The following is a 27,275-nucleotide window of genomic DNA, read 5'->3' on the forward strand; positions in this document are numbered from 1 at the left end:
TTGTATATATGCCTCTTAATCTCATCCTAAAAACAGCTTCTCAAGGGAATGAAGACAACAAAAAAGAAGTATGGTAACTCACCTCTGCACCCCATATGGCCTTTCCAGAATAGGCTCCTTAAATGGGGGTGGAATATGGCCAAAATAATCTGGATAGGCCACTTCTGAGTATTCAGGAATAGACTTTGTGTTTTTTACCATTTCAATATAAAGATCACAGTCATGAACTGGTGATACATCAGAGACCTCAAGCATGATTTGTTCCCCTGATGAACTAGATCTGGAATCCTCCTCCTCTGAATCCACTCCAGTGCAGCAGAGTTTTCCCAGCTGGACAGATGATCCTTCGAAGAGGCTACTTCCACAGGGTGAAACATGTTCACAAGGTTTACTAAAAGCAGGTGTGGTAAGGATAGTTTTGCTTTCCTTCTTTATTACACACCCTGTACCATAATACTGATCATTTTTTGCACTGTTCTGCAGACTGATTCTGTCCAAGCCTTTCACAATTTCTTGGCTTAGACACTGACATGATGGAAGCAGGCTTCTTTGATCATTTTGCTGATGTAAACTACTGTCTTTGATACTATCTTTCTTTGGTAGTTCCAGAAAGGCTGGCCTTCTATTGCATTCCTCTGTCAATAAAGGATTACTCTCCTTCAAAGCAACTCCTTTTGTTGTTTGGTTTGCTTCAACACAGTGCTCCTCTCCTGCTGTAGGAACAACAATAGGTCCACTCAGATTTGCATCAGGTACAAAAGGCTTTGGTTCCTTGGAAACTAAGTCATATTCCTTAAAAAACAAAAGGGAAAAAAATAATAGAAAGATTTATTTAAACAAAATGCAACACAACAAAATCTAAACAGTTCCTAAAGTTTTATTTATACTAGAAACCTTTCTCTTTCATTGTTCCTGAGGTATGTTTTGCAATAATCCAAAATAAGTGTAATTAAAAGACAACAGTTATCATGTTTTAAACTTACATAAACATAGTGATGAAGTTTCAGCTTTTATAAGAAGATAGTGTCAAAACAATAAACAAGTAGTTCATCAATAACAAATTACCAAATCAATGCGATTCCCCAGACATTTTAACCAACTACTTTAAAGAGGTACACAGCATTTAAGGAAATACCTAATACAATTAATCTTTGTCAGAAATCTTGTATTCTTTCTCATTATTTTACTTTCTACTGTGTGCAGTAATCTGACCTCAGAAAACAGGTTTCCTTTCTACCTGCCCACAGTACCCTTCTCAGTCAGATTAAAGTAACCCATAACATTTAACTAGTAACTCACTACGTAGCACACTCACACTAGGATCTAGAACTTCAGACTCTTATTTTTTGGTTCAAGGAAATATCCACCAAAAAAGAATGTCAAAGCATTTCCCAGAGTCAGCCCATCATGATGAGGAATGCCCTGGGAATCATATACTTTACCTGAAAGTTTTCTGAAAGTTCTGGGAAAAATTGCTCATACATTTTCAGTTCTTCTATGGGTCTTCCCAATTCCTGTCTAGGTTTCAGTTTATTAATATCAGTCTCAATATCATCATTCTGAAAGAGCACCAGAACAAATTAATCGTGCATCTAGAATCAGTGAACTTCTAAAATAATTACTTTCACCTTTTACTTCTGACATGGCTATGCTTTAAAAGCTGAATATCACTATTCTAAAATTAGCTGAACTGCAACTCTTACCATGAAGCTTTAAGCAGCTAAGTTTTATTAGTATGCCAGAGGCTCCATTTCAACAGATTACAAAAACATCTGAATTTTCTTGCTTTCATCCAAATATATTATGCATAGACATCAGACTATACTTCACATGAGATCTGTGCATAATCCAACTATTGCAACCTAGAATGTGGAGATTTCATCTGACCACAGTGACAAATGAATAACTGCTTCTATGGAAGATACTCTCTTCATCGGGGCTTGACTACCTTGAATAAAATTTGTCATTCCAGTCCATGGACAGACAATTCAATTAACTCCTGAATATACGTAACATAAAAACAGAATAAGGTAGTTCTGACCAAATGTCCTTTCATGTCCTGACTGGCAGCTGGAGAGCAAAATAAGACCCTCCTAAAGTGATACAACAGTGAGAGGTTTGATCCCTACCTCTACAGTTGGCTGAACTTCAAAGTTACCTCACTGAAACACTGACCTAGGCAATCCCAGTCCAGAATGACGGGAAAAGCTAAAGCAGCTCCTACATACTCAGCAGCTTAGGTGGGACGACCGAGCTGAGAGAAATAAAAGTTGAGAACAGAGCACTGCTAGAAGAGTTTCCAGTTCTGTTCCACTGTACTCCAGACACAAGAAGTGTGAAGCAAACAGGCTTTGATAAAAATATTGAAGCAATCTGAACAACAAAGGTTGGTATCTTCACGCAGCACCCACCCTCCTCAAGTTTCAGGAGCTTTTTTAATTTTAGAAATTGACTGGAAAACCACCTCAAAGTCCTTTTAACACTTAAAACATATGGCTGTATACATGATTCAAGCAACTTAAAAAAATTAAAAAACTGTTATGCCTGATTTTTGCCTGTTAATTTTGTTTCATACCAACCTTAAAATGTTGGTCCTTGTCATCATCATTTTCGGTTTCAAGTTCTGATTCTGTTTCAATATCATCGTTATCATCACTTTCATCTACTACATCATCCACTAAGACACAAAAAAGTTTTGTAAAGCAGATTATACATTTAAACCAATAAACATGCTCAAAAAATTTAAATATCTATGTTCTGTGTTTCTTTTTTTTACGTACCACTTCAAAAAACTGTGAAAACCAACTAGTAAACATCAATTACTACTACCAGATTTACAAAACAAAATGCTTGTTTGACAATAACGCAGACTCATTTTACTATATTTCCATGTAGTTTTAAGTCAAACAAAGATCTCTGGTTTAAACGCAGCAAAACAAAACCAAAAAACACCCAACATGCCCCCCACCCAAAAAAGCCCAGCAAGACAGCAGATGGCCATTAGAATTACTTCACAAAGCAGATGTGCCAAGAACATCTCAGCATGGCTTGAAGTCAGCACAAGATGAGATGGTTCTAACACCTTTTCCCAAAGTAAGTAATGACAACCATGTCCAAACAACAAAAGTGAGGTTTCAGCAGCTTTTAGTTGTGGCAGCTAGTAATGACCCAGTATCAGAGAACAGTGGGACAAAGTACCCTCTTCACCTTTTTTGTCTCACTTAAATGGGGACTAAAAATTAAAAAAAAAAAAACAAAAAAAACAAAAATGAGAAACATATCACTGGAGATTCAACCAGTAAGGAAGACACTCATGGAGAGTGGTCACTGCAACTGCTTAGCATGGACAGGTTGGGAACTAAATTTTACCCCCAAAACATACAGTGACGTGTTATTTTTTAGACACGTGGAACTATTTGGACACTAATGACTAATTTCTACTTGAGTTAGAGACCCAGTACATTGAAGGATTTAGGACTTCATCCTTTTTCAATAAACAAAAACAAGGGGAAGCAAACTCATTTTTTACATGAGTAAGAAGAATTAAGCTAATTTCCTAATATGTGGAAGTGGGCATCAGCTGGTTATTCTGGCAGATGTACTGATTACTAGTGGCAAATTTCATCTTTTTCTAGAAATCTCATGTGGTTTGAGTGCTGGGGTTTTTTTGTTATGTTTTCTGAATGAGTGTTTTCCAGTTTTCCATGCAGGAAATTCGTTGACTGTCAGTAAAAGGCTCACTCAGAGGTTTACAAATTATACTGATTCTCTAGTGCATTCAGAATGATTACGTGTATTGCTTTTACAATGCCACCTATACAAGATTATACTTATAATAAATTCAGAGCTGTACCCACCCCAACAGTCTACATGTCTTTTAATACAGACATTTTTCCTTAAAAAGAAAATCCTATGCATCCTATTTCCTTAGGTTTTTCACTACTCTTTTTTAGCAGATAACAGACTCATTTAAAAAAAAAAAACCAAAACTAGTAGTCTTCAATAAAATACGAAGTTTATAAATACTACATTAAGTAGAGGCTAAATTTCTGTGGATTTTGGAACACATTTCTAATCTATTTTCTACTTTGAAGATAAAACATAAACAAACTCTAAGCTCCTGCAGTTTGAGTCTGACCCATGTGAACCCCAATCGGATAGCTGCCTTCTTTCAGACTACGACCACATTTTGTTTCACGAGATACTGTGAATAAGAAGATACTGAAAAGTCTGATTTTGCCTCTTCATTTTAGAGTAACTTTCTGACAGCAACTTCATCAGTTGCTTACCCAGGTACCAAGCTGTTTCACCATATCTGAAAATGCATTAAACATTAATTATCCAAAAATAATGAAAGGTGTTCACAATGGGATGAATCTATTTCTTACAAAGCACCATACAAATACATTGCAGACAAGTGTTGCCTAAGAGCCTGCAAAAGTCCAAGAAAGCAGCTCTACTTTTCTCATCATGCAAATGAAGGAATAACCACAATAATCTAAAAAACAATGCCTCAAATGGTACATGTTAATCTAAATTCACTACATGCAGTTTATCAGAGTAACAGAATGAAATCAAGGAACATGCACTCCTGCAAAACAGGATGCACACTACATTACATTTTATATAGCAGCATGTATATAATAAGTGGGTTAAAAAGAAAGACCATTTAAGTTTGTAGACTACTATGTACAGCCTGCGCGTTGGACTTCAGAGTTTGATGAACACCACATTTTAGTTCCTGTTTCGTATCTCAGAAACATAACCACAAGTGTAGACAGAATTTTCATCAGTTAAAACTTAACATCAGAAATTGGTGCTCTACGCTAACAGTCACAGACCCTTTGCCAGCTGAGACGAGCCTCAGAGTCCAAGTTTTAGTGGAGAACACAAATAACTGCAATTGATTCCACCTTACATAAAGCAATGTTAGACATACTCAAAGACAAAATATTACAAAACTACCATACCATCGGGAGGCAAATTGTACAGCTGAGCCACAGGACCACTGGCAGGAATAACTGGGAGTTGGAAATGGAAAGCACTTTTAATAGTTGGTAAAGGAAGACGATTTTTAGGAAAACATTTTCTCATTATTAGGCTGGATGTGTTGACAAGGGGATCAAGAGTTCTTACTGCAAGGCACTCCTATTAACAGGAAGACAAAAGAAAAGTACCTCTCAAACTAATAGTCAAACTACATTTGTTTTACAGATTTGTTTTACAGATTACCCATGGCAGGGGGGTTGGAACTAGATGATCTTTAAGGTCACTTCCAACCCAAACCATTCTATGATTCTATGATTTCTAGAATTCACTAATAGAAAAGCATTTTGTTTATAATAAATTTTACTATTGTCTCCTTCAAAGGCCAGAAGAACTTCAACCAACTCAAATTCACGTTTATTAAAAACCCAAACTTCAAAATTAAAATACTTTGCCCCCCCACCTTTTTAAATTAAATTCAACAACCCCTCCTAGAAATAGTCACAGCCAAATAATACCAAACATGAATTAAATTCTGTTTTTTCATTCCACTTAAGTCAAGTACAGAAAATAATCCTTATCCCCATAATCAGGAATGGCTATGAATATCATTAAAAGAACTGTAACAAATCTGAGGACAGGAGTTTTAAAGCTGAAGAGGCAAAACCAACAATACCAAAGAAAACAACTGAGATAAACTTACTTGTGAAGTGTTGTAAAGAATTTTCATCCCATTGGCATCAATGAATGCCTTTCTTCCCAATTTGATGTTTGTAACGCTTTTAATGCACTGTAAAACTCCTTTCCGTATCAGCATGTATCTGTGTCGACTATCATGACGGTGCCAATCAACATAAATCGTTAAAAGCACCTGCACATATCCTCTGTCCACTGCTCTCCTGGCATTTGTTTCTTTATAAAAAAAGTTAGGAAAGAAAATTAAAAATTGCCCAATGACTTCAATATCATTTCCCAATCCATGTTAAAATTATTCTTTTTTACCCAAGTAACTGAGTTGTTTCATTTAAAGTAGTATTTTAGCCACTCTTTGCGAATTTTACATCAACCTAAACAGAAATGACTGAATAACGGAGACCAGTAGTCCACACTTCATTCTTCATAATAACATTTCATGTCATTTATGCACACATTTAAGTGTGCATTACACTTAAAGGTAAGATACTGTCAGCTAGCAAATTAAAAAAAAAAAAGTGTTTCTATAAAGCATATCTATCTCTATCCACACACACTGGGTAGCTACAAGACTTGAAACAAACTTCTTACCGTTTGTAATCCATACAGTTTTGCAGCAGTTATCACTCAGATTTGATAAACTCAAAATACCTCTATCCCAAATACTGGATAATCAGTATGACAACTGGACTCTACACATCAGAGATTAGTGGTTTTACAAAAAGATTTACTTACATAAAGTGTGGGAAGTTACCTTCTATTTCAAAGACACACCTTTTCAACATTTTATTTCTTTCCCAAACATTAAAATTTAACTGCCAATTTAAAGAACAGAATACTGACAATAATTTGGAAATATTTCTTTCCCTAAATTTCCTAAGGAGAAATTCTAAAATTGGTAAATACACATGTCTGTAAGACCAAGGTATCACAATGATAAAACAAGGGAAAACTCTGCACCCTGTAACAATCGGTACAGAAGTTTCCTGTCATTTGCCTGAAATAGTTTTCTGCAAATCTAATCAGGCCTCAGTTCTCATCCAACTCCTAGGAATGCTGTAGCTTTTATATAACCGTTTGACGAGAACGAGTTTTTAATTCCTTCTCAGTTACAGTCCTGGTGCAAAATCTGCATAGATGACATTTGTCAGGAGCCACTGCTGATGGCCAAGACAGCCAGCGTCTGGGAACAGACCATCATGTCATTAGCCTTGGTTCCACTTCGTGAGCATCACTGACAGACTTGTCATTAGGACCCAAGACCTAATTACTCAGAAAGGTACCTGAAGAAACCCTGTTTTTTCTCCTGCCATCCAACAGATATTTTTGGATGTACATATAAAGAAGATGGACAGGAGTTAAGCTACAGATATCTGTTACTGAAGGGCTGAGATGAGTGACTGTAAAAGGCTATTTCTCCACCTTGGATCCAGACCAGTTCTGCAGAAGCAGTGCAGCATTTCTGCTGCGTAACTGAGGAAGAGACAGTAACTAAACATATTATGTATGTACCACACAAATACTAAAGCACCAGAGATTACAGATAAAACTTTAGCCTTATTTCAAATTTCCTAGCCTTGATTTTGTTTTGGCCACAGACTTAATTTTAGTTTTACTCTGAGTGTATATATACACACACCCACACCCACACCTCTCTCTCAACTAGACAAACAGTTTCTTGTAGTCACTTACTTGATTTTAGCAATGCAGCAAGTGTGTCTAAAGCAACCCTGTCAACATAACAAGAAAAGTCAAAACAACAACCAACCAATAAACTTAATCTACAACGCTATAAATCTATACAAAATATTTACTGCTAACAGATTTATTTAGCATCTATCCCCATGTTTTCCTGCTTGCACTGTATCACAGACTTTGCTTTTAAAATTTGATTTTACTAAAATATCATGCATCTCTGCTATACCTGAAGTCTGATGGTGAAATTTAAAATCATCAGTGTAATCGGCTATACAAACTTTCAGCCTTTGCAAAAAAAAAAAAACCACCTTAAGTGACAATGTAATGTTTATGAACCATACTCAATGGATGAGATACTTCTGAAACTCATGTTTTTACGTTAGCAGCAGAACAAGTACTTCCACAAAGTAAAGGATACTATTTTAGAAAAGCATAGGTCAAAACTGGCAGTGTATGAATATATTGAGGAGCAATGACCATCAATCTATACTACCGCATAAGATCGTGAGCACAAGATCTTTCCTGTACACAAAGATCTTGTCTCAATTAACTCAAGATGTACAACTAGAAAACGTATCTACTTATCTTTAATCTCTTTGTAAAAAGAGACTTCACGCATCTGATCTTAGACCATAAACAAGGGTATCACGACTACTCACATCATGTAATAGTAAGTTCATATGTCTATTTTTAGCTGGGGCTTTAAGGGGCAGGGCATTTTTTTTAAAAAGATATTCCAGTGACCACAAATACCAGATTTAGATAACATAACACTATTTCTTTTGTACTGAAGTTAGAATATGAACAACATGAGATTATTAATTTGCTAACCAGATGAAAAATTCAGTTTTCCGTAGCTATGTACTTCAAAAGCACGGTAGTGTACCCAGAAAGGGCTATCTCCAGTTAGATCCACTTATCTATTTTTACCCTAAATTCACTTAAAAAAAGGAAAAAAAAAAAAAGAAAAATATATGGTTGGGGGTGGAACTAAAGTCACCACTTCAAGGTACACAGTGAATTTGTTGTTTTTTTTAAAAACACAACAGCCCACTAGACAGATATTGCTTGTGATTCCTACTGTATGTTTTATGTTTTTGCTTTGAGAGTCTATAACTGATTTGAAGTAAAACAGAAAGAAAATTCTATTACAAAATAAACAGACAGTGTCACTCTACAAACACAAGGGAGATGTGGGAGCCAATTCAACAAATTGAAAAACAATGGGATTGTCTTTATCGGTTTGTCCTGATTTGGGAATAACCATGGTACAGTTTCCATGCAGGAACATTAGAGACAAAAAATAACATTTATATTCTTTTACCAGTACTATAACTAGATATTCAAATATTTTGTATGACTCTACTGGGTAAAATTAAACTGTCAGATCTGTGGTTCTCCTTCCCACCTCCCTTTACTGTAACTTTCAAATATGAGTTAATTTTATTTCTCTAATATTATTTTTCATTTAAAAGTAAGTTTTGAAACATATCTAAGGTTTTCCATATACTATATTAAAGAAACCTTACTTACTTCATAAGGCTAGTGTTCTTTTTAGTAAAAGGGCCAATGATCTTAAACATCAATTCTACTACTCCATTCTTTCCCAAGGACACTGCATTTACAGCTGTAAGAGTTAAAACCATTTTAAGAGTTAAATCCATTTTAAGGTAATGTAATAAGAAAGGCAACAGCAAAAATCAATATACTCAAACTAAAATCCATGTGATCTTATTTTGAAGTACAAAACAGTTAGACACGTTTATGCTTTAAGACATACAACGACAAGCAGACACTACACATAATGTGATAATCCAATCCTGATAACTCTTGGAAAAGAACCAAAAAGATTATTACTTTACAAATAAAATCATGTACTACTTCCAATGGATGCTTCTACTTTCTTTGTTATTAAGACATAAAAAGAATTTTCTTTAAAAAAAAAAAAAATCCCACAGCTTATCAAGACAGCAGGGTTTTTAAAATTTCAAGTCTAATAAGTTCTATGACTTGCTATTATCCTTCAGTATCAGGACAGATGAGTATGTCCACCAGGATTTGAAAGTCAAGCGTTCACTGTAAGATTTAGGAATGCCAATTGGTATAAGTTTTGCTGAGCTACTCACTATGCATGTATGTTATCAGGAAAAAAAAAACTGTAAAAATAATCTACTTGAAAGGGAGCAACTCAACAGAAATTATGCTAAATCCTACATTCAGGGAACACACGCTGGATGGATGTATGGCTGAAGTCCAACGCCCACTGAAAATATGAACTGCTGAAACAGGCATAGAATTCAGTTCCCAACTGTGTTTAGCAACGTGTAGGCCTAACAAAGTATGAAGACAGCAAATAAGAATTAACTTCAACCTAACAAATGCTATTAGTAGTGTAGAATTTAGTACTTGAACCCAAGCTGCAATTTCATGATCATTAGCAGCAACACTACACCACTAGAATCTAAGAAAAGTAAGGACTCTATTCTGGTAGCAAATGCACACACACTTTAAATAGTACTACTCATAGGAATGTAATAAGCTACTACTTTTTCTGTTTATAAGGAGAAGGAAACACAGAAAAATAGAAATGATCTAAGCAGAATCCGAATTAAAGACTCAGTTCAATTTCCCATTTTAGGGACGTAGCAAGTTTTCAGCTAAGCTATGCAACTACCTGTATTAAACTCTTCCATTTAGAAGGATTTTACCTCATTATTAGACAGTTCAACAGAAATAAAGCTTCCACATTTAAAAAGTACTGGGATTTATGAATTACAGGTGTTCATGCGAATGTCCTTAAAACATAATCTTACAGATCGTCAAATCAATTCTCTTGGAGGAACATGGTTATGTTTTCAGTTTCTTGCACTTATTTAAGAGGTTTAATGGTCATTTTGAACTCAAAGGAAAAACTCCAGAGCATCTAACTGACCGTAGAGATACAGCAAGAACCACACTATTTTCATCAACTTCCTAATGCCTGTCCAAACAAAAAATTAAGCTCTTATGGAAAAATATTAGTCCAACAGTAGGGCACTACAACACAAGGAATAAGGGAAACGTTAAATAAAGAAATAAAATATTTCCAGTGTGAACGAAGTTTTACATTAGCAATCAAGAATAAAATAAAATTATAAAAGCAAAAAAATCATGAACATGTACAATAAAGAGAATTATTATTTAATCTAAAGTGCTTTTGCACACAATGTTATCATTTCTGGTTTCGATCTTAAATCATCAGCATTTATGCAAATTAGATGACTCAAAATTCTGGACATCCAAGAGCACTGGTTAAACACCCCCCAACTATATATATATATATACATACATATATATATGTACACACAGACTGAACAAAAAACAAAGATACACAAGAAGTACAAACATGCTTCACAGCTTTTATTAGAATTTAAGCAATTCTACAATATAAAAAGCAAATTCTCAGATAAAAATAATTACTTCAAACATCTAACATTAGATCCAATATTTTAACCATATCCATGTAAAAAACTTTATATTACATGGGAAAGAAAATAATTATCATCTATACTTACAGTTAGTTGAGTAAACTCTTAATACCTGAAGACATGGCAATATTAGCTTGTGGTTCTGCAAATTCTGCTTCACTAAATTCAATGATATATTTAGGGCACCATTAATTCTTGCTTTCATGCCAATCTTTTTGTCTGACATCAAAGAAATACAAGATCAATCACACTAATTTTGAAATTATTATAAAAAAATAAAAGTTAAATGAGCTGTGAATTCCTTCTACTTATAATATCAACTCTGCATATCTATTTTTCACCATTCTTTCCTCCCATCTATTTTACTCCTCCTTTTGTTCTCCTCTATCAATTCTGAGTACGTGGAAGCTTACACAGTAATAGAAAGAAAAGTTTTCTTAAGTTTCAATTACAAAACTGTAAAGTATTAAGCCATATTACTTAAGTATATCATTATCACCTTTTGGACCAATTTTTGCAAGAAGACTATGAAGAAGCACCATTAATTCTTCATTTGGTGGAGAGTCTTTGCTGGCAGTCAAAAGCAGCTGCAATAAGATCTGTGTCCCTCCTTTAGTGACTAAGACGCTTGCTCTCCGACCGCCACCTAGAAATTAAAACTCAACTGATATCTCCGAAGGCAAAGAACAATTAAGTATCTAAGCTACAGTTATCATAAAGAAAGTCTTTAGAACAGCAATATTTTCTTCATATGTGACTGCGGTATACAAGAACATGCTGGACTTAGCAACGTAAATTATTTGTGTATGATTATTTGAAATGTGACTTCATTCTTTATGTTCTTTTTATTCTGCATATAAATCAGCTTTAGGAAATGTCAGAAACAGACAAACAAAAAAACCAAAACACATACACAAAAAAACAAAACCCCCAAAAGTCTGCAGAAGAATACAGGAATATAATCAGAAATTGCTCCTCAATGAAAACTTACCAACTGAGACTACCTCAATGAGAATATTCAATATATTTAGAATAGTCTGAGGATCTTTTGTATTCTGCAATAAAAACCAGAAAGATTTCTTTGCTTAATGGAGATGTCTAATACAGTGGTTTAGATACTGAAAGCTTGAAGAAACTGACATGACAAAATCAAACATAACTTAAGATGTGACCACCCAGGAAACCCACTACGCAGCCTGAATCAGCCACAAAACCAACTGAAACCTAGTTTGTAATATGGCATATTAATTAGAAGTGACAGCTGACAAATAATTTCTTAGAATATTTAAAAATAAGGGAGAGAAATTCTTAGGTAGGTCATTAGGTAGGACCGTATCTAATCATTACAATCCTACACAAGTTTTGGAGACTAGCCAGGATAACATGTTTAATAATAAAAAGCCCAGCGATAAAACGAAAACTTGCTATGTACCCATAACTACACAGATTAAAAGGTTTTACCTCTAGGGTTGACAGGATAACTTCTATTCCAGTAGAGCCCTTAGAAGTCATCTCCTTCCTGGTTTTTTCTGCCAATGAAAAAAAAAAGACCATTTTTCTTTTAATATACTAGCTTGCAGAAAAAAAAGTGATGATATATCAGAAAGTGATCATTTTCATACCAGAAAATCTACACTGCAAATAAAAAAAAAACTATTAAAAACTGCATATATGTATACAAAACTAACTGAAATAAGTACAAGACTTAAGGTATTTTAAAACTCATTTTTGCTTTCACTTGTCCAACAATCTTGTCATGCCCTAGAAAAAAAAAAAACAAACTGTAAAGACAAAAATCTGTAACAAAGCTCTCTTCCAGATAATTCTACTTCTCATATATAAACACACACATATATATACACACTGTGAATTATTACTTAAATTACTGCTATTTCACAATACAAAATGCACTTAATGTAACCAATACTATATCAGACAGCATTAAACATGGCCTTAAACAGGTAGTTTCAACAATCAGTGCAAAAATGGATGGATAATCAAGTTCACCAAACAGAAACAAAAATTCAAGAAAAGTCCATCAAGAAAGAAATACAAAAAGAAGCCTCAAAACAAAAACTACCAAAACCACAAAACTTAGATATTTACCTTGACTCTGAACCAGATGAAGGATCTTTGAGGTAACATATCTGGCATTGTCTGCTTCTCCTAATACAGAGTCCAAATTTAACTTCTCCAGCTGTGACAGCAGAGACATAGTCCGAGAACTGGTAGAAACGCTACAAGAAAGATTTTTTACATTCATTTTTGCATCTAGAACAGAGAAAAAACCCACCAGCCATAGAAACCCCATGTCAGATTAAGGGGAGTGGCTCCTTCACCTTCATATTTTATCTTGACTGGAAAACAGTCAAGTCTTAATTCTCCTTAATTCTGGCAAACTTACAGATTTTTCAAAGCCTGCATTGCAGCAGACTAATTATATATAACAGCATCTCCAAGAGCAAATGTAAACAGGGAAATCGGTTGCAGTAAATAAAAATCAAGATATAAGTACAAATGTTATTTATCTACGTCAATTAGAGTAACTTAATATAGTTTGTGTTACGTGCCAGGATACTGTATCAAACCTGCCATTCAAGATAAAACTGGCTACAAACAGTCCCAAAGACTGTCTGCCTTAAAGGCTGGTGTTTCGGAAGTGAAAGAAAAAGTCTAGCATTCATGAAGTGTGCAAACCAGCACCCACTATTTTGAAGAAAAAAAGTTGGAAAGTGTTCAAAGCTATCATCAGAGTTTAGATTCATTTCGAACACAAGGGTATTTTGGCCTGACATCATAAAATCACCTTGAAAATTCATTTTAATATAAAAAACTATTTAAAACCAGCCATACAGGTGTTGCCCTCTATGTTAAGGAAGGGATAGAGTGTGATGTCCCTAAAGAACAGCCAAGAGGAAGTCGAAAGCTTATGCGCAGGAATTACAGACTGAGGCAACAAGGGGAACCTTGTGGTTGGTGTCTATACTACAGGCTGCCTGATCAAGGGGAACCTACTGATGAAGCCTTCTTCCTCCAGCTAAGGGAGGCATCACGCTCGAAGGCTCATGTCTTGCTAGGGGATTTCAACCACCCCAACATCTGCTAGAAAAGCAACATAGCGAGCTGTAGACAATCCAGGAGGTTCCTGGAGTGCCTTGACAATAACTTCCTAAGACAGGAAATAGACAGCCCTACCTGAGGGGATGCCATACTGGACCTCATGGCCACCAGTGCAAGTGAACTCATCAGGGATGTCAAGATCGGAGGCAGCCTGGGCTGTAGTGACCACACACTGGTGGAGTTCACAGTCCTGAGGGGTATGTGCCAGATCAAGAGCCTGGTCACGACCCTGCATTTTAGGAAAGCAAATCTCCAGCTCTAGTTAATAGGACCCCCTAGGAAATGGTCCTCAGAGACAAGAGGACAGAACAGAGCTGGCAGATCTCCAAGGATACTTTCCATAGAGAACGAGAGCTCTCGATGCCCAGCTGTAAAAAATCAAGCAAGAAAGGGAAGAGACCAGCATGGCCGAGTTGGGACCTGCTGGTCAAACTAAAAGGCAAGAAGGAATTGCACAGGCAGTTCAAGCAGAATCAGGTGTCCTGGGAAGAGTTAGGGATGCTGCCCGGTTATGTAGGGATGAGGTCAGGAAGGCCAAGGCATGTCTGGAGCTGAGCTTGGCAAGGGATGCAAAGAATAATAAGAAGGGCTTCTACAGGTATGTCAACCAGAAAACGAAGGTTAAAGAAAGCATACCCTCCCTGATGACCAAGAACGGCAAACTAGTAACAACAGACTAGGAGAAGGCTGAAGTTCTCAACAACTTTTTTGCCTCGGTCTTCACTGCCAGCCTTTCTCTCCTCACGCCTCACAAGTTGAAGGAACACAAGATGGGGACCTGCAGGACAAAGTCCCTCCCACTGTAAGTGAAGACAAGGTTCGTGACCATCTGAGGAACCTGAACATATACAAGTCTATGGGATCTGATGAGATGCACCCCGGACTCCTGAGGGAAATGGATGAGGTAGTTGCCAAGCCACTCTCCATGATATTTGAAAAGTCATGGCAGTCACGTGAAGTCCCTGGTGACTGGAAAAAGGGAAACATCACACCCATTTTTAAAAAGGGTAGAAAGAAGGACCCTGGGAATTACTGACCTGTCAGCCTCACCTCTGTGCCTGGGAAGATCATAGAACAGATCCTCCTAGAAGCTATGCTAAGGCACATGGAGGACAAGGAGGTGATTCGAGACAGCCAGCATGGCTTCACCAGCGGCAAGTCCTGTCTGACTAACCTGGTGGCTTTCTACAATGGAGTGACTGTGTCAGTGGACTAGGGAAGAGCAACAGATATCATCTACCTGGACTTCTGCAAGGCCTTTGACATGGTCCCCCACAACATCCTTCTCTCTAAGTTGGAGAGATACGGATTTGATGGATGGACTGTTCGGTGGATAAGGAACTGGCTGGATAGTCACATCCACAGGGTAGTGGTCAACAGCTCGATATCCAGACGGAGAGGGGTGACGAGTTGTGTCCCTCAGGGATCCATACTGGGACCGGTGTTGTTCAACATCTTCATCAATGATTTAGACACTGGGATCAAGTTCACCCTCAGCAAGTTTGCCAATGACACCAAGTTAAGTGGTGTGGTTGACAGGTCAGAGGAACAGGATGTCATCCAGAGGGACCTGGATGAGTTAGAGAGGTGGGCTCGAGCAAACCTTGTGAAGATCAACAAGGCCAAGTGTAAGGTCCTACACTTGGGTCGGGACAATCCTCATGATCAATACAGGCTGGTGTCTGACATGATAGAGAGCAGCCCTGCGGAAAAGGACCTGGGGCTACTGGTGGATGAAAAGCTGGACATGAGTTAACAATGTGTGCTTGCAGCCCAGAAGGCCAATTGCATCCTGGGCTGCATCAAAAGAACTGTGGCCAGCAGATCCAGAGAGGTGATTCTCCCCCTCTACTCTGCTCTTATGAGACCCCACCCGGAGTCCTGTGTCCAGCTCTGGAACCCTCAGCACAAGAAGGACATGGACCTGTTGGAGCCGGTCCAGAGGAGGGCCACGAAGATGATCTGAGGGCTGCAGCACCTCTCCTGCGAAGACAGGCTGAGAGATCTGGGGTTGTTCAGCCTGGAGAAGAGAAGGCTCCAGGGAGACCTTATGGCATCTTTCCAGTACCTGAAGGGGGCCTACACGAAAGCCGGGGAGGGGCTGTTTGCAAGGGCCTGTAGTGATAGGACGAGGGGCAATGGTTTTAAACTAGAGCAGGGCAGGTTTAGATTAGACGTTAGGAAGTTCTTTACAATGAGGGTGGCGAGACACTGGAACAGGTTGCCCAGAGAGGTGGTGGAGGCCCCGTCCCTGGTGACATTCAAGGCCAGGCTGGATGAGGCTCTGAGCAACCTGATCTAGTCAAAGATGTCCCTGCTTACTGCAGGGGGGTTGTACTAGATGGCTTTTGAAGGTCCCTTCCAACCCAACACATTCTATGATTCTATGATACATAAAGACAGGCAGATTAAACAGAAAGAATACAATGAAACTTAAGTATATAACATTAGCTTTATAAATACTGTCAGCTTTGCTTATAACAATGAGGAATTATTATTCCTTGATTTGTACTTTACATCTGTGAAAAGGTTTCACATTTACAGTTAACTCTACCAAAATAATTAATTTAGATGTGTGAAAAAAAAAACATTAAAATTAAGGAAAAAGGTAGCTGACAGCAAAGGTTGTACTGCTGTGAAAACAAACTGATGTAACACCTGTTGAGGAAACTGCTTCCACCACTGTCACTTTTCCATACTGACATCTAAATGAGACATCTAAATAATTTTATATTGAGAAGTATATCACCTTCTCAATCTTTTGCTAGACTTTGAGTTAAAAGTATTTTTTTGAACTAAAAGAAGTCTGTCTTGGTGGCTGAAATATTATTTTCCTTGTATAAGTAAAGCATAATTCTTCCAATCCTTTCACATAATCCAAAACCAGGCTGAATAGTATAAAACCTTTATTACTTGCATAAGCTTCATTTTGTTTATTTCTACTCCTCCATTTATCCACTGAACTTGAAATACCCCAAAATAAACCCAAGATTTTAACGGAATCCACAAGCTCTGTTGACCTGGTATATGAACTATCAAACGTCCAAAGGATTTTATCTTCACCAGCTCCACATTCTAAACCTTCAGAGTCTAGCCAACCCACATATAAGCCAATGTGTATGAGAAATGCTGCTTCAATCTGTGTGTGTATATGTGTGGAATAATTACTAAATTGGCTAAAAATACAAAAGTACAGCATTGTTCAAACATTAAGGAAAAGTATAAAATCAAGAGGCTTCTGAGGTAGAAAACAGCTGCAGCTGGCATGAAGAATACAACACCTGTGGTTCCCTGATCAGGATGCTTGTGAAGCTACATGAGGTACGGGATGGGATGCAATTATTCTGCAGCTTTACCTTATGATGTACAGCAGATATGGGAATGGGATGGTACCATGAAACAGATAAGCTGCCAATTAGCTGCCCACTCGATACTTGGAGCCAACATTTTGTCAAATTTTGATGAAATGCTGTCCTTTGTGCAAACTTTGCTCATTATAATGTTGTTATAATACCAAAACACACCTCCATCCCGAAGGCCACGTGCCTCTAAGGTGCAACCACTCCTTGAGTCTGCGCCCTGAATTTCTTGTAAACTATACCTTTAATTGTGAAGTGAGAGAATTTTACACCAAACATAATAAAAGTATGTATGACTAAAGTAATTCAAACTCCACCTTGAAGATAACAAATAGTATAAAAATAGCCCAAGAGTGGGGGGATACGCAGGGAAGATACGATCACGAAGAATTCCATCACTGATTTCCTGGATTGGTCGACGGGCTGAGCCTTTCTTTCCTCCCCACCCCACTCCCCCACAACACAGGGACGCCTTTGGGTAAGACTTTGATTATACTGAGTGCTTTCTCAGGAAACTTAGAAATTTCTCTAGAGAATCTCTCTCCTACATTTATAGCCAGGCTGTATTGTTTATAACTTTGTTGCGCATTTTGTATACTTAACAATATCTTTACTTGCACGCACTTTGCAGACGGTGTATTTCTCACTGGCAATCCTAAGAACCTGTATATCTGTTGTTTAAATAAACTGCACTGTTTAAGGAGCTAGTCGTTTCGATTTCTCACTGAACGCGACCAAAGACTTGAGAGAGGCCGTGCTAGTTCAGGAGCATGACTAGACTGAAGGTGCAGTCCACTATTAGTGTATCCAAATCGTAACAGTTTAACACACATTAAACACAACTGGACTGATAGTGGTGAATTGGGCATCACTCATAATTTAAACCTAGCCGCACCTAGCCTCCCACCTCGGTGAGGAGTGGTAGAACGCAAGGGTGTTTATTTTCTGCCAAAACCGCTTTGCCCCTTTTCACTTAACAGTATGTATATATAATTTCCACTGTGGTATATCATTGGTCTCACAATGAAATAAATGTAGTTTTAAAGCTGGAAACAACCCAAGAAAGCTAATATGATCCTTAGGAACAAAGAAAAAAGGAAAATGTAAGTTTTCATAAAGACAAAACTCATTTACAGCAAACCTGATTTTTGACTGCTGTGGCCTGCAAAATCCAAACAACACTGGCACATGGAAGTAATATACCATGTACATAAAGTTAGCATCTAACATAATTTCTCCATACTTACAAACAGCTTTAAAAGGTTGAAATAAGTCATTCTCACTACTGGCTGGTATAATGATTTAAGTCCTAAGATTAAGAGGTATACTATCCTCCCGTGGGACAGGATTTCTATCAAGAGCAATGAGTACTCGTAGCAGTTAAAGAAATATCTTTAGAATGGTTTTAGGCTCTTCATCTTGCAAGAAGTCTTCCAACAGAAATATAGCCAAATAAACTTCATGTTTTCAGCATACCAAATAAAGTGTCCTTGAAAATAAGACCAGCCCAGAGTCTATGCTGAAATATAAATTAAAGACCTGCCTTCCTCTTAGCTACAGCTGAGTTTTCTTCTTGAAGAAGAATCGTACTCTTATTTGTTAATATTCTACACTAATATAACATAGTGGTTATAATGCTGTGACAGATTGTCGTGGTTTTGGCCAGACTGGCCAATCAGAATGACAGATGGGCCCCCCCTGCTCCTCAGAGAGGAGAGGAAGAGATAAGGAGATTTACAAGTTTAGAAAAAGAACTAAACTACTTTAATGAAAATAATAATAAATAAGAAAATATTAAATAATCATAGAAAAATAAAAATTAAAGAAGAAAAAAAGTATACAATATATACAAAACCGTATTCAGCTCCCAGGATGACGATCGCCAGCAGACACAGGGAAAAGTCCCAGACTGGAGTCAGCGACGGACAGGAGCTGAATTGCCAAACTAGAGTCAGGAATGCTCAGATCAGAACCAAAGGCAGACGAACAGACAGGGTCCTCCTCAGACGTCAGCCACTGAAGAAAGAGCGAGCCAAAGCAGCCTTGCCCCTTTGATCCCTCAGCTTTTATACTGAGCATGATGCAGATGGGATGGAATGCTCTGTTGGTCAGTTTTGGGTCACCTGTCCCGTCTGCTCCTCCCTGCAGGTGGGACGTCTCTACACTTCTCCGCTTCCGACCCTCCAACGGGGCAAAACAGCGAAGTTAGCTGGCCTTGGTTGTTATAGCAATAAGTCTAAGCAAGAGCCCCTGTGCATACCGTTCCCTGGTATAATCAGGTCTTATCACTCTGAGTGAACAGTTTCTGAACAATGTGCTGTTAATTTCAGACTTTAGTTAGTTAGAAGAGGCCCAGCTAAAAAGTAAAATTAAAAATCAGAAAATTGGTTCTGTTTTACCTCAAACCAGGACACAGATTTCAATGTCTGCACAGTAAATCAAAAAGGCTGTAGGACAAAAATTACAGCAGCAAGCCTGACTGACTGCTTCCGCACGTAGTACTGCTGTGACAACCCATTTCACCCAAGAACAAAATGCAAACCCAATTTGCAGTGGGACTCTTTCTGATATTTACAATGCAAATACATATGTTTTGACTAACAAACTGTTCAGCATCTAAATCTAGAAGACAGCTCTCCAAAACAGAAAGACCCCATGGAATTCAGTATTTTTAATCCAACAGCTAGGTGAACCACAGAAATAGTCAGAATAGCACGATAAAAACTGTGTCCTGTCAGAGCATGATTTCCTCTTAAGCTGCTGACATTGCAGAACCTCACAGGAAAACCCCGAACACTGTGGCCAGCCTTTCATACAAGACATGTTTCCCCAAAATGTGACAAAGCCTTCTTGTTACTAAAAGAGACATTTTTCACCCCACCCATTCTAAAGCCTTCTCACAAGTGCACTCTGTAGCCACTGAAGGTTACATACTCTCTACTATCTTTAGTTATCAAAAACATAACTAAGGAGCACCAGAAGAAACTTTATAAGGTCATATAACTACAGAGCTGGATGAACACCACAGGTGCTCTTCATGACAGAGATAGGCCCAACCAGTCCTCAGCAGCCAGCAAAAATGGGGATTCAATAACCAAACACAACTTTGTTCAAACACTTGGAATCCCTTCACTGGAAAGTTTTTCTCCCTGCACTTTAATCTTGTGATTTCTGGCTCTCCTCACGACAAATGTGACTGTCCGTTATCTGTTCCAGGGGTATACCTCTCCAAGCACGGTACTTTACACACACTTCCATCAAATATTTTTAACCATTTTCTGCATTTCACAAGAGCATTTTGAAATCATTTGGTCCTCCAACATTTTTGCAGATATCTCCAGCTTCAAGCTGCCTGCAATTTTAACCAGAACTGTTCCTCCTCTTTCAGATCATTAGTCAAAGCTCAAAATATTTTCAGTCATTAATTGTAACCAGAAAGGGAAAGAAAAAGCACGTGCAGAAACAAACTGTGCACTATTTCCTTCTGACAGCAACCACCTACCACTGCTCTGGTATCCAGCCAGTGCCCTACGCCAGAGCACGTGGACAGAGCACTCGCTTTAGCTTCCTGATGGCAGTCATATGCAATGGTTATTTTAAGTAAAGCTTTAAACACATCTGTGGTACTTTAATGCCACTTTCCTGCCCATGGGACCTGTTACTCTCTCACACATGAAAAGATCAGATGCTTTTTCAAGATCAACTCAAAACACCGTTGGCTGTTTGCAGCCTCACCCATTTGGTTACCTCTTCCAGGATGCTTCTGTGCAAAGAAGAGAAGGTGGCTGCCCTACAGCTACTTGGTTTCTGCTCCCTGACTCTCACAGACACAACCGTTAGGTTTGCTTTCTCTGTCTGTCACTACTTAACCCAAATCTCATGAGTTCTGAAGACAACTGATAATTATTATTCTGGGATGGATTTAGCAACCCAGAATAAGCACCCTGAGGTGAAGTTTACCAGGCTTATTTGATCCCATACACTGCCTGTCTCCATAAGCAGGAAACACTTTCTCCATCCCATGTTCAAATGCTGCAGCTCAAAACACCCATCACACCACCATCTTACTTGCAGAAAGGAAGCATGACCAAGTTTGCCGTCATCTCAGCTGTTGCCAAAGTGTACGGTGTGACTCCAGCTAACCAGAGAGCTTTGTGTATTTCCTCTTTCTCTGGTTAGGAAAGGTATGACTACATACAGAGGAAGCAACTGCCCAGACAGTGAGGAACACAGGATGTCAAGAGTTCACATTTGAAAGAGAACTCCACCAACAAGAAAACATCTACTCAAAGACCATTTTTTTCACTGCAGGGACATTTCTTTCAGTCCCAGCAACTCCCCAAAGGTTTAAGCATTCTTACTGTGATTATGAAGTGCTGGATTCACAACTCCCCACTCGCTCACTGTACACGACTTTCACTACTCAAATGCTAAAACACATCATTACACCTTTCTAAGTGCCCACAATGAGAAAGGTAACTCCAATGGCTGTCATGGCAGCCACTTATAGCTACTTATAAAGTGAGTTTATAAAAATTCAGTTATCTTAGAATCGTTTTTGGCTCCTCACCTTGCAAGAAGCTTTCCAAAAGATAACAGTCAAATGAAGGAAGTAATCAGAAGCCTTCAGTTTCCCAACTGTTCCTACTTCCTCTGAAACTACTGGCTGACCAGCCAGCACACTGAAGTATCAGCGAGTGTTTTCTCCCCCCACAGCAAACTGTGTTTCAGCATGTGTCCTGGTTCCGGTGGGGATAGGGTTAACTTTTCCTGGTATTCCATGCCATGTGAGCCACGCCCACCCTGAGCTGCCGGGGGAGGGGGCAGGAAGTTGCTGCTTAAAAGCGGGCTGGGGCGTCCCGGGTCCGGCGGGCGGTTCGGTAATCGCGTTTGTATATTCCCCTATCCGTGTTGTTGTTGTTGTTTGCCTGTTCCCTTTGCTGTCCTGTTAAACTGCCTTTGTCCCAACCCAAGAGTCTTGCCTTTTCTTACGATCCTTCCTGTATTAGGAAGGGACGTGCGAGCGGCACGTGGTTCCTTGTTGCCATCTGAGGCTAAACCACGACAGTCCTTTTTGGCGCCCAATGTGGGGCTTGAAGGGTTGAGATAACGACAGAATCCAACTAGAACGTGGAAAAAACGGGTTTGGTTTTTTTTTTTTTCTTGTATGCATTTATTTTATTAGCTAAATAGTCACTGGTCATCATGTTGCTTGGTTTGTTCTCATGGCTGTGTTACATAAATTCCTATATGGCTTATGTACTCCCTGCGATGCTGTTTACCATGTCTGGAAGAGGGATGAGGATTATCATTCTGCTGTCCTGTGCGATATCTGTTTATGATATGATAACATCACTGTTCAGATGGCTATTTTGGGGTGTTTATGTGGTTTTGTTGTCCTGTCTGTACATTGGACACCGTCTCTCAGAATTTGTTAATAGTTTCCCCAGCCCTTTTGCCTCCCTTTTCTCCTTCGGGTCAGGTATGACAGCTTTTGAGAATCTTGAATATCCTTGGGATACTCAAACTAGAGTGTTCCTAGTGCTATGTCTCCTGAATACGTTCCAGGTCTTGTTTAGGGTTAAGCGACTATTTAAGACTACCACCCGGAGATCTGCTCCGAGGCTGGATAGTCAGGGGTGGCATGGCATGTGGGAGAGCATGGGCAGGTACCTAGAGAACTACTCACCTCCAATGGTCTGGGACTTCACCCCTGAACAATTACAGGACCCAGATAAAGTGGTAGAATATTTGAAGGGAAAATGCTGTGACTATTCTAGAGAGGCACAACTCACCGTGCTGTGCTGGGCCCTGGCCAGTATCTACCAGGCACTGCTCAGAATTATGCAGCACCCTCAAGGGGAAGAGATGGAAACCAGACCGGCGGCCCCTGCGGCTGCTGCAGCCCCTGCGGCGGCCCCTGCGGCTGCTGCAACCCCTGCGGCAGACACTGCGGTAGCCACTGCCACTGAACCAGGGAACCAACCCGTGCCGGTATCAGTTGCCCCCATACAGAAGAAGAAGTACACAAAGAAATCAGTTCGCTTAGTAAGAGATGATGATGAACCAGGGCCATCACGAGAGCAGGAGGAAGAGGCAGAACCAGAGATAATTACTCGATCCCTATCCTTGAGTGAGCTGTGGGATACGTGAAAAGATTTCAGCCGACTTTCAGGCGAGCACATTGTCACCTGGCTGCTCCGGTGCTGGGATAATGGGGCCAGTAGCCTGGAATTAGAGGGTAGGGAGGCCAGGCAGCTGGGATCCCTGTCTAGGGAAGGCGGCATTGACAAGGCGATTGGGAAAAAGACCCAAGCCCTCAGCCTCTGGAAACGACTCCTGTTAGGCATGAGGGAGAGGTACCCCTTCAGTGAGGATGTTGTATGTCAGCCAAGCAAGTGGACTACCATGGAAAGAGGTATCCAGTACCTGAGAGAATTAGCCGTGCGGGAGATGATTTATTATGACTTGGACAATGCCGACTTACCCACAGACCCTGATGAGGTGCGATGCACAAGGCCCATGTGGCAGAAGTTTGTACGGAGCGCACCATCGTCATATGCCAACTCCCTGGCAGTAATGGAATGGAAAGGTGAAGAGGGACCAACGGTGGATGAGGTAGCTGGCCGGCTCCGGCGATATGAAGAAAGTCTCTCTTCCCCCCTTGTCTCAGCTGTGGAGAACCTGTCGCGGAAGGTCCACCAACTTGAAGAGAATATGTTCTACTCCCCACCTGCACGGGCCAGCATCTCAGCTATTAGAAGCAGGCATTTCCCCACTCAAGAGAGAGAGTACAGAGGGTACACACCACGAGGCACCCTGTGGTTCTACCTGCGGGACCACGGAGAGGACATGAGGAAGTGGGATGGACAACCTACTTCGATCCTGCGGACACGGGTACAGGAGTTGCAAGGAAGGACAACCACAAAAGGGGATCCCTCCAGGAAAAGTGCCGCCCCAGTTTCCAGTGGGCCGTTCCCCAGACAAAGCAGAAGGCCTGATCTTGCTTCTGATCCTCTTGAAGGAACTTCCAAGTCATTTATGCAAGAAGTGAGTAATGGATACTATGACCAGTATTAGGGGGGCCCTGCCTCCGGCCAGGTGGAGGAAAGGGACAACCGGGTTTATTGGACGGTGTGGATTCGATGGCCTGGCACATCAGACCCACAGGAGTATAAGGCTCTAGTGGACACGGGTGCGCAGTGTACTTTAATACCATCAAGCTATAGAGGGGCAGAACCCATTTGTATTTCTGGGGTGACAGGGGGATCCCAAGAGTTGACTGTACTGGAGGCAGAAGTGAGCCTAACTGGGAATGAGTGGCAAAAGCATCCCGTTGTGACTGGCCCAGAGGCTCCATGCATCCTTGGTATAGATTACCTCAGGAGAGGGTATTTTAAGGACCCAAAAGGGTACCGCTGGGCCTTTGGCATAGCTGCTTTGGAGACAGAGGAAGTTAAACAGTTGTCTGCCTTGCCTGGTCTCTCGGAGGATTCTTCTGTTGTGGGGTTGTTGAGGGTCAAAGAACAACAGGTGCCGATTGCTACCACAACGGTGCATCGGCGGCAGTATCGCACTAACCGAGACTCTCTGATTCCCATCCATGAGCTGATTCGTCAACTAGAGGTTCAAGGAGTGATCAGCAAGACTCGCTCACCCTTTAACAGTCCCATATGGCCGGTGCGAAAATCTAATGGAGAGTGGAGGCTAACTGTAGACTATCGTGGTCTGAATGAAGTCACGCCACCGCTGAGTGCTGCCGTGCCGGACATGCTAGAACTCCAGTACGAACTGGAGTCCAAGGCAGCCAAGTGGTATGCCACGATTGATATAGCGAATGCATTCTTCTCAATCCCTTTGGCAGCAGAGTGCAGGCCACAGTTTGCTTTCACTTGGAGGGGCGTCCAATACACCTGGAATCGACTGCCCCAGGGGTGGAAACACAGCCCCACCATTTGCCATGGACTGATCCAGACTGCACTGGAACAGGGTGAAGCTCCAGAACATCTGCAGTACATTGATGACATCATTGTATGGGGAAACACAGCAGAAGAAGTTTTTGAGAAAGGGAGTAAAATAGTCCAAATCCTTCTGAACGCTGGTTTTGCTATAAAGCGAAGTAAGGTCAAGGGACCTGCGCAGGAGATCCAGCTTTTAGGAATAAAATGGCAAGATGGACGCCGTCAGATTCCAATGGATGTGATCAACAAAATAGCAGCTATGTCTCCACCAACTAGTAAAAAGGAAACACAGGCTTTCTTAGGTATTGTGGGTTTTTGGAGAATGCATATCCCAGATTACAGTCAAATTGTAAGCCCTCTGTATCAAGTAACCCGGAAGAAGAATGATTTTAAATGGGGTCCTGAGCAACAAGCTTTTGAACAAATCAAACAGGAAATAGTCCATGCAGTGGCCCTGGGGCCAGTCCGGGCAGGACAAGATGTTAAAAATGTGCTCTACACCGCAGCCGGGGAGAACGGCCCTACCTGGAGCCTCTGGCAGAAAGCACCAGGGGAGACTCGAGGTCGACCCCTAGGGTTTTGGAGTCGTGGATACAGAGGATCCGAAGCCCGCTACACTCCAACAGAAAAAGAGATATTGGCAGCATAGGAAGGGGTTCGAGCTGCTTCGGAAGTAGTTGGTACAGAAGCACAGCTCCTCTTAGCACCTCGACTGCCGGTGCTGGGTTGGATGTTCAAAGAAAGGGTCCCCACCACACATCATGCAACCGATGCTACATGGAGTAAGTGGATTGCACTGATCACGCAGCGAACTCGAATGGGAAACCCCAGTCGCCCAGGAATTCTGGAAGTGATCATGGACTGGCCAGAAGGCAAGGATTTCGGAATGTCACCAGAGGAGGAGGTGACGCGTGCAGAAGAGGCCCCACCATATAATAAACTGCCAGAAAATGAGAAGAAATATGCCCTGTTCACGGATGGGTCCTGCCGTATTGTGGGAAAGCATCGAAAGTGGAAGGCTGCTGTGTGGAGTCCTACACGACGGGTTGCAGAAGCCAGTGAGGGACAGGGTGAATCGAGCCAGTTTGCAGAGGTGAAGGCTATTCAGCTGGCTTTGGACATTGCTGAGCGAGAAAAATGGCCAGTACTTTATCTCTACACTGACTCATGGATGGTGGCAAATGCTCTGTGGGGGTGGTTACAGCAGTGGAAGCAGGGCAACTGGCAGCGCAGAGGCAAACCCATCTGGGCTGCTGAACTGTGGAAAGATATTGCTGCCCGGATAGAGAATCTGGTTGTGAAAGTACGCCATGTAGATGCCCATGTACCGAAGAATCGGGCCACGGAGGAACATCAGAACAACCAGCAGGTGGATCGGGCCGCTAGGATTGAAGTGGCTCAAGTGGATCTGGACTGGCAACGTAAGGGTGAACTATTCATAGCTCGGTGGGCCCATGACTCCTCAGGCCATCAAGGGAGAGATGCGACATATAGATGGGCTCGTGACCGAGGGGTGGACTTGACCATGGACACTATTGCACAGGTCATCCATGAATGTGAGACATGCGCTGCGATCAAACAAGCCAAGCGTTTGAAGCCTCTTTGGTATGGAGGGCGATGGCTGAAATACAAATATGGGGAGGCCTGGCAGATTGATTATATCACACTGCCACAAACCCGTCAAGGCAAGCGCTATGTGCTCACAATGGTGGAAGCAACCACCGGATGGCTGGAAACATACCCTGTGCCCCATGCCACTGCCCAGAACACTATCCTGGGCCTTGAAAAGCAAGTCCTGTGGCGACATGGTACCCCAGAGAGAATTGAGTCGGACAACGGGACTCATTTCCGAAACAGCCTCATAGACACCTGGGCCAAAGAGCATGGTATCGAGTGGGTGTATCACATCCCCTATCACGCACCAGCCTCTGGGAAGATAGAACGATACAATGGACTGTTAAAAACTACACTGAGAGCAATGGGTGGTGGGA

General features: G+C 40.5%; 1 protein-coding gene across 10 annotated transcripts in view; it reads right to left on the bottom strand.

The window, feature by feature from the left end:
* Positions 1–27,275, bottom strand: part of AGTPBP1 (ATP/GTP binding carboxypeptidase 1) — an 81,714-nt gene that overhangs the window by 39,529 nt on the left and 14,910 nt on the right. For 9 of the 10 annotated variants that reach the window (XR_012584885.1, XR_012584884.1, XM_074569648.1 and 6 more), the window contains 12 exons: positions 12,951–13,081; positions 12,306–12,373; positions 11,836–11,899; positions 11,344–11,490; positions 10,932–11,063; positions 8,911–9,004; positions 7,372–7,409; positions 5,690–5,898; positions 4,971–5,148; positions 2,580–2,677; positions 1,443–1,559; positions 83–792 (listed from right to left, as the gene is read on the bottom strand). Coding sequence is in view for 8 of the 10 variants with exons in the window: in XM_074569643.1 (XP_074425744.1) it covers positions 83–792; positions 1,443–1,559; positions 2,580–2,677; positions 4,971–5,148; positions 5,690–5,898; positions 7,372–7,409; positions 8,911–9,004; positions 10,932–11,063; positions 11,344–11,490; positions 11,836–11,899; positions 12,306–12,373; positions 12,951–13,081 (1,986 nt within the window). In the remaining 2 variants the exon portion in view is untranslated. Of the gene's footprint in view, positions 1–82; positions 793–1,442; positions 1,560–2,579; positions 2,678–4,970; positions 5,149–5,689; positions 5,899–7,371; positions 7,410–8,910; positions 9,005–10,931; positions 11,064–11,343; positions 11,491–11,835; positions 11,900–12,305; positions 12,374–12,950; positions 13,082–19,178; positions 19,291–27,275 lie in introns of those variants that run through there. The other variant, XM_074569649.1, reaches the window with a different exon arrangement.

The sequence above is a fragment of the Larus michahellis genome, chromosome Z (genome assembly GCF_964199755.1).
Source record: "Larus michahellis chromosome Z, bLarMic1.1, whole genome shotgun sequence".
NCBI lineage: Eukaryota > Metazoa > Chordata > Aves > Charadriiformes > Laridae > Larus > Larus michahellis.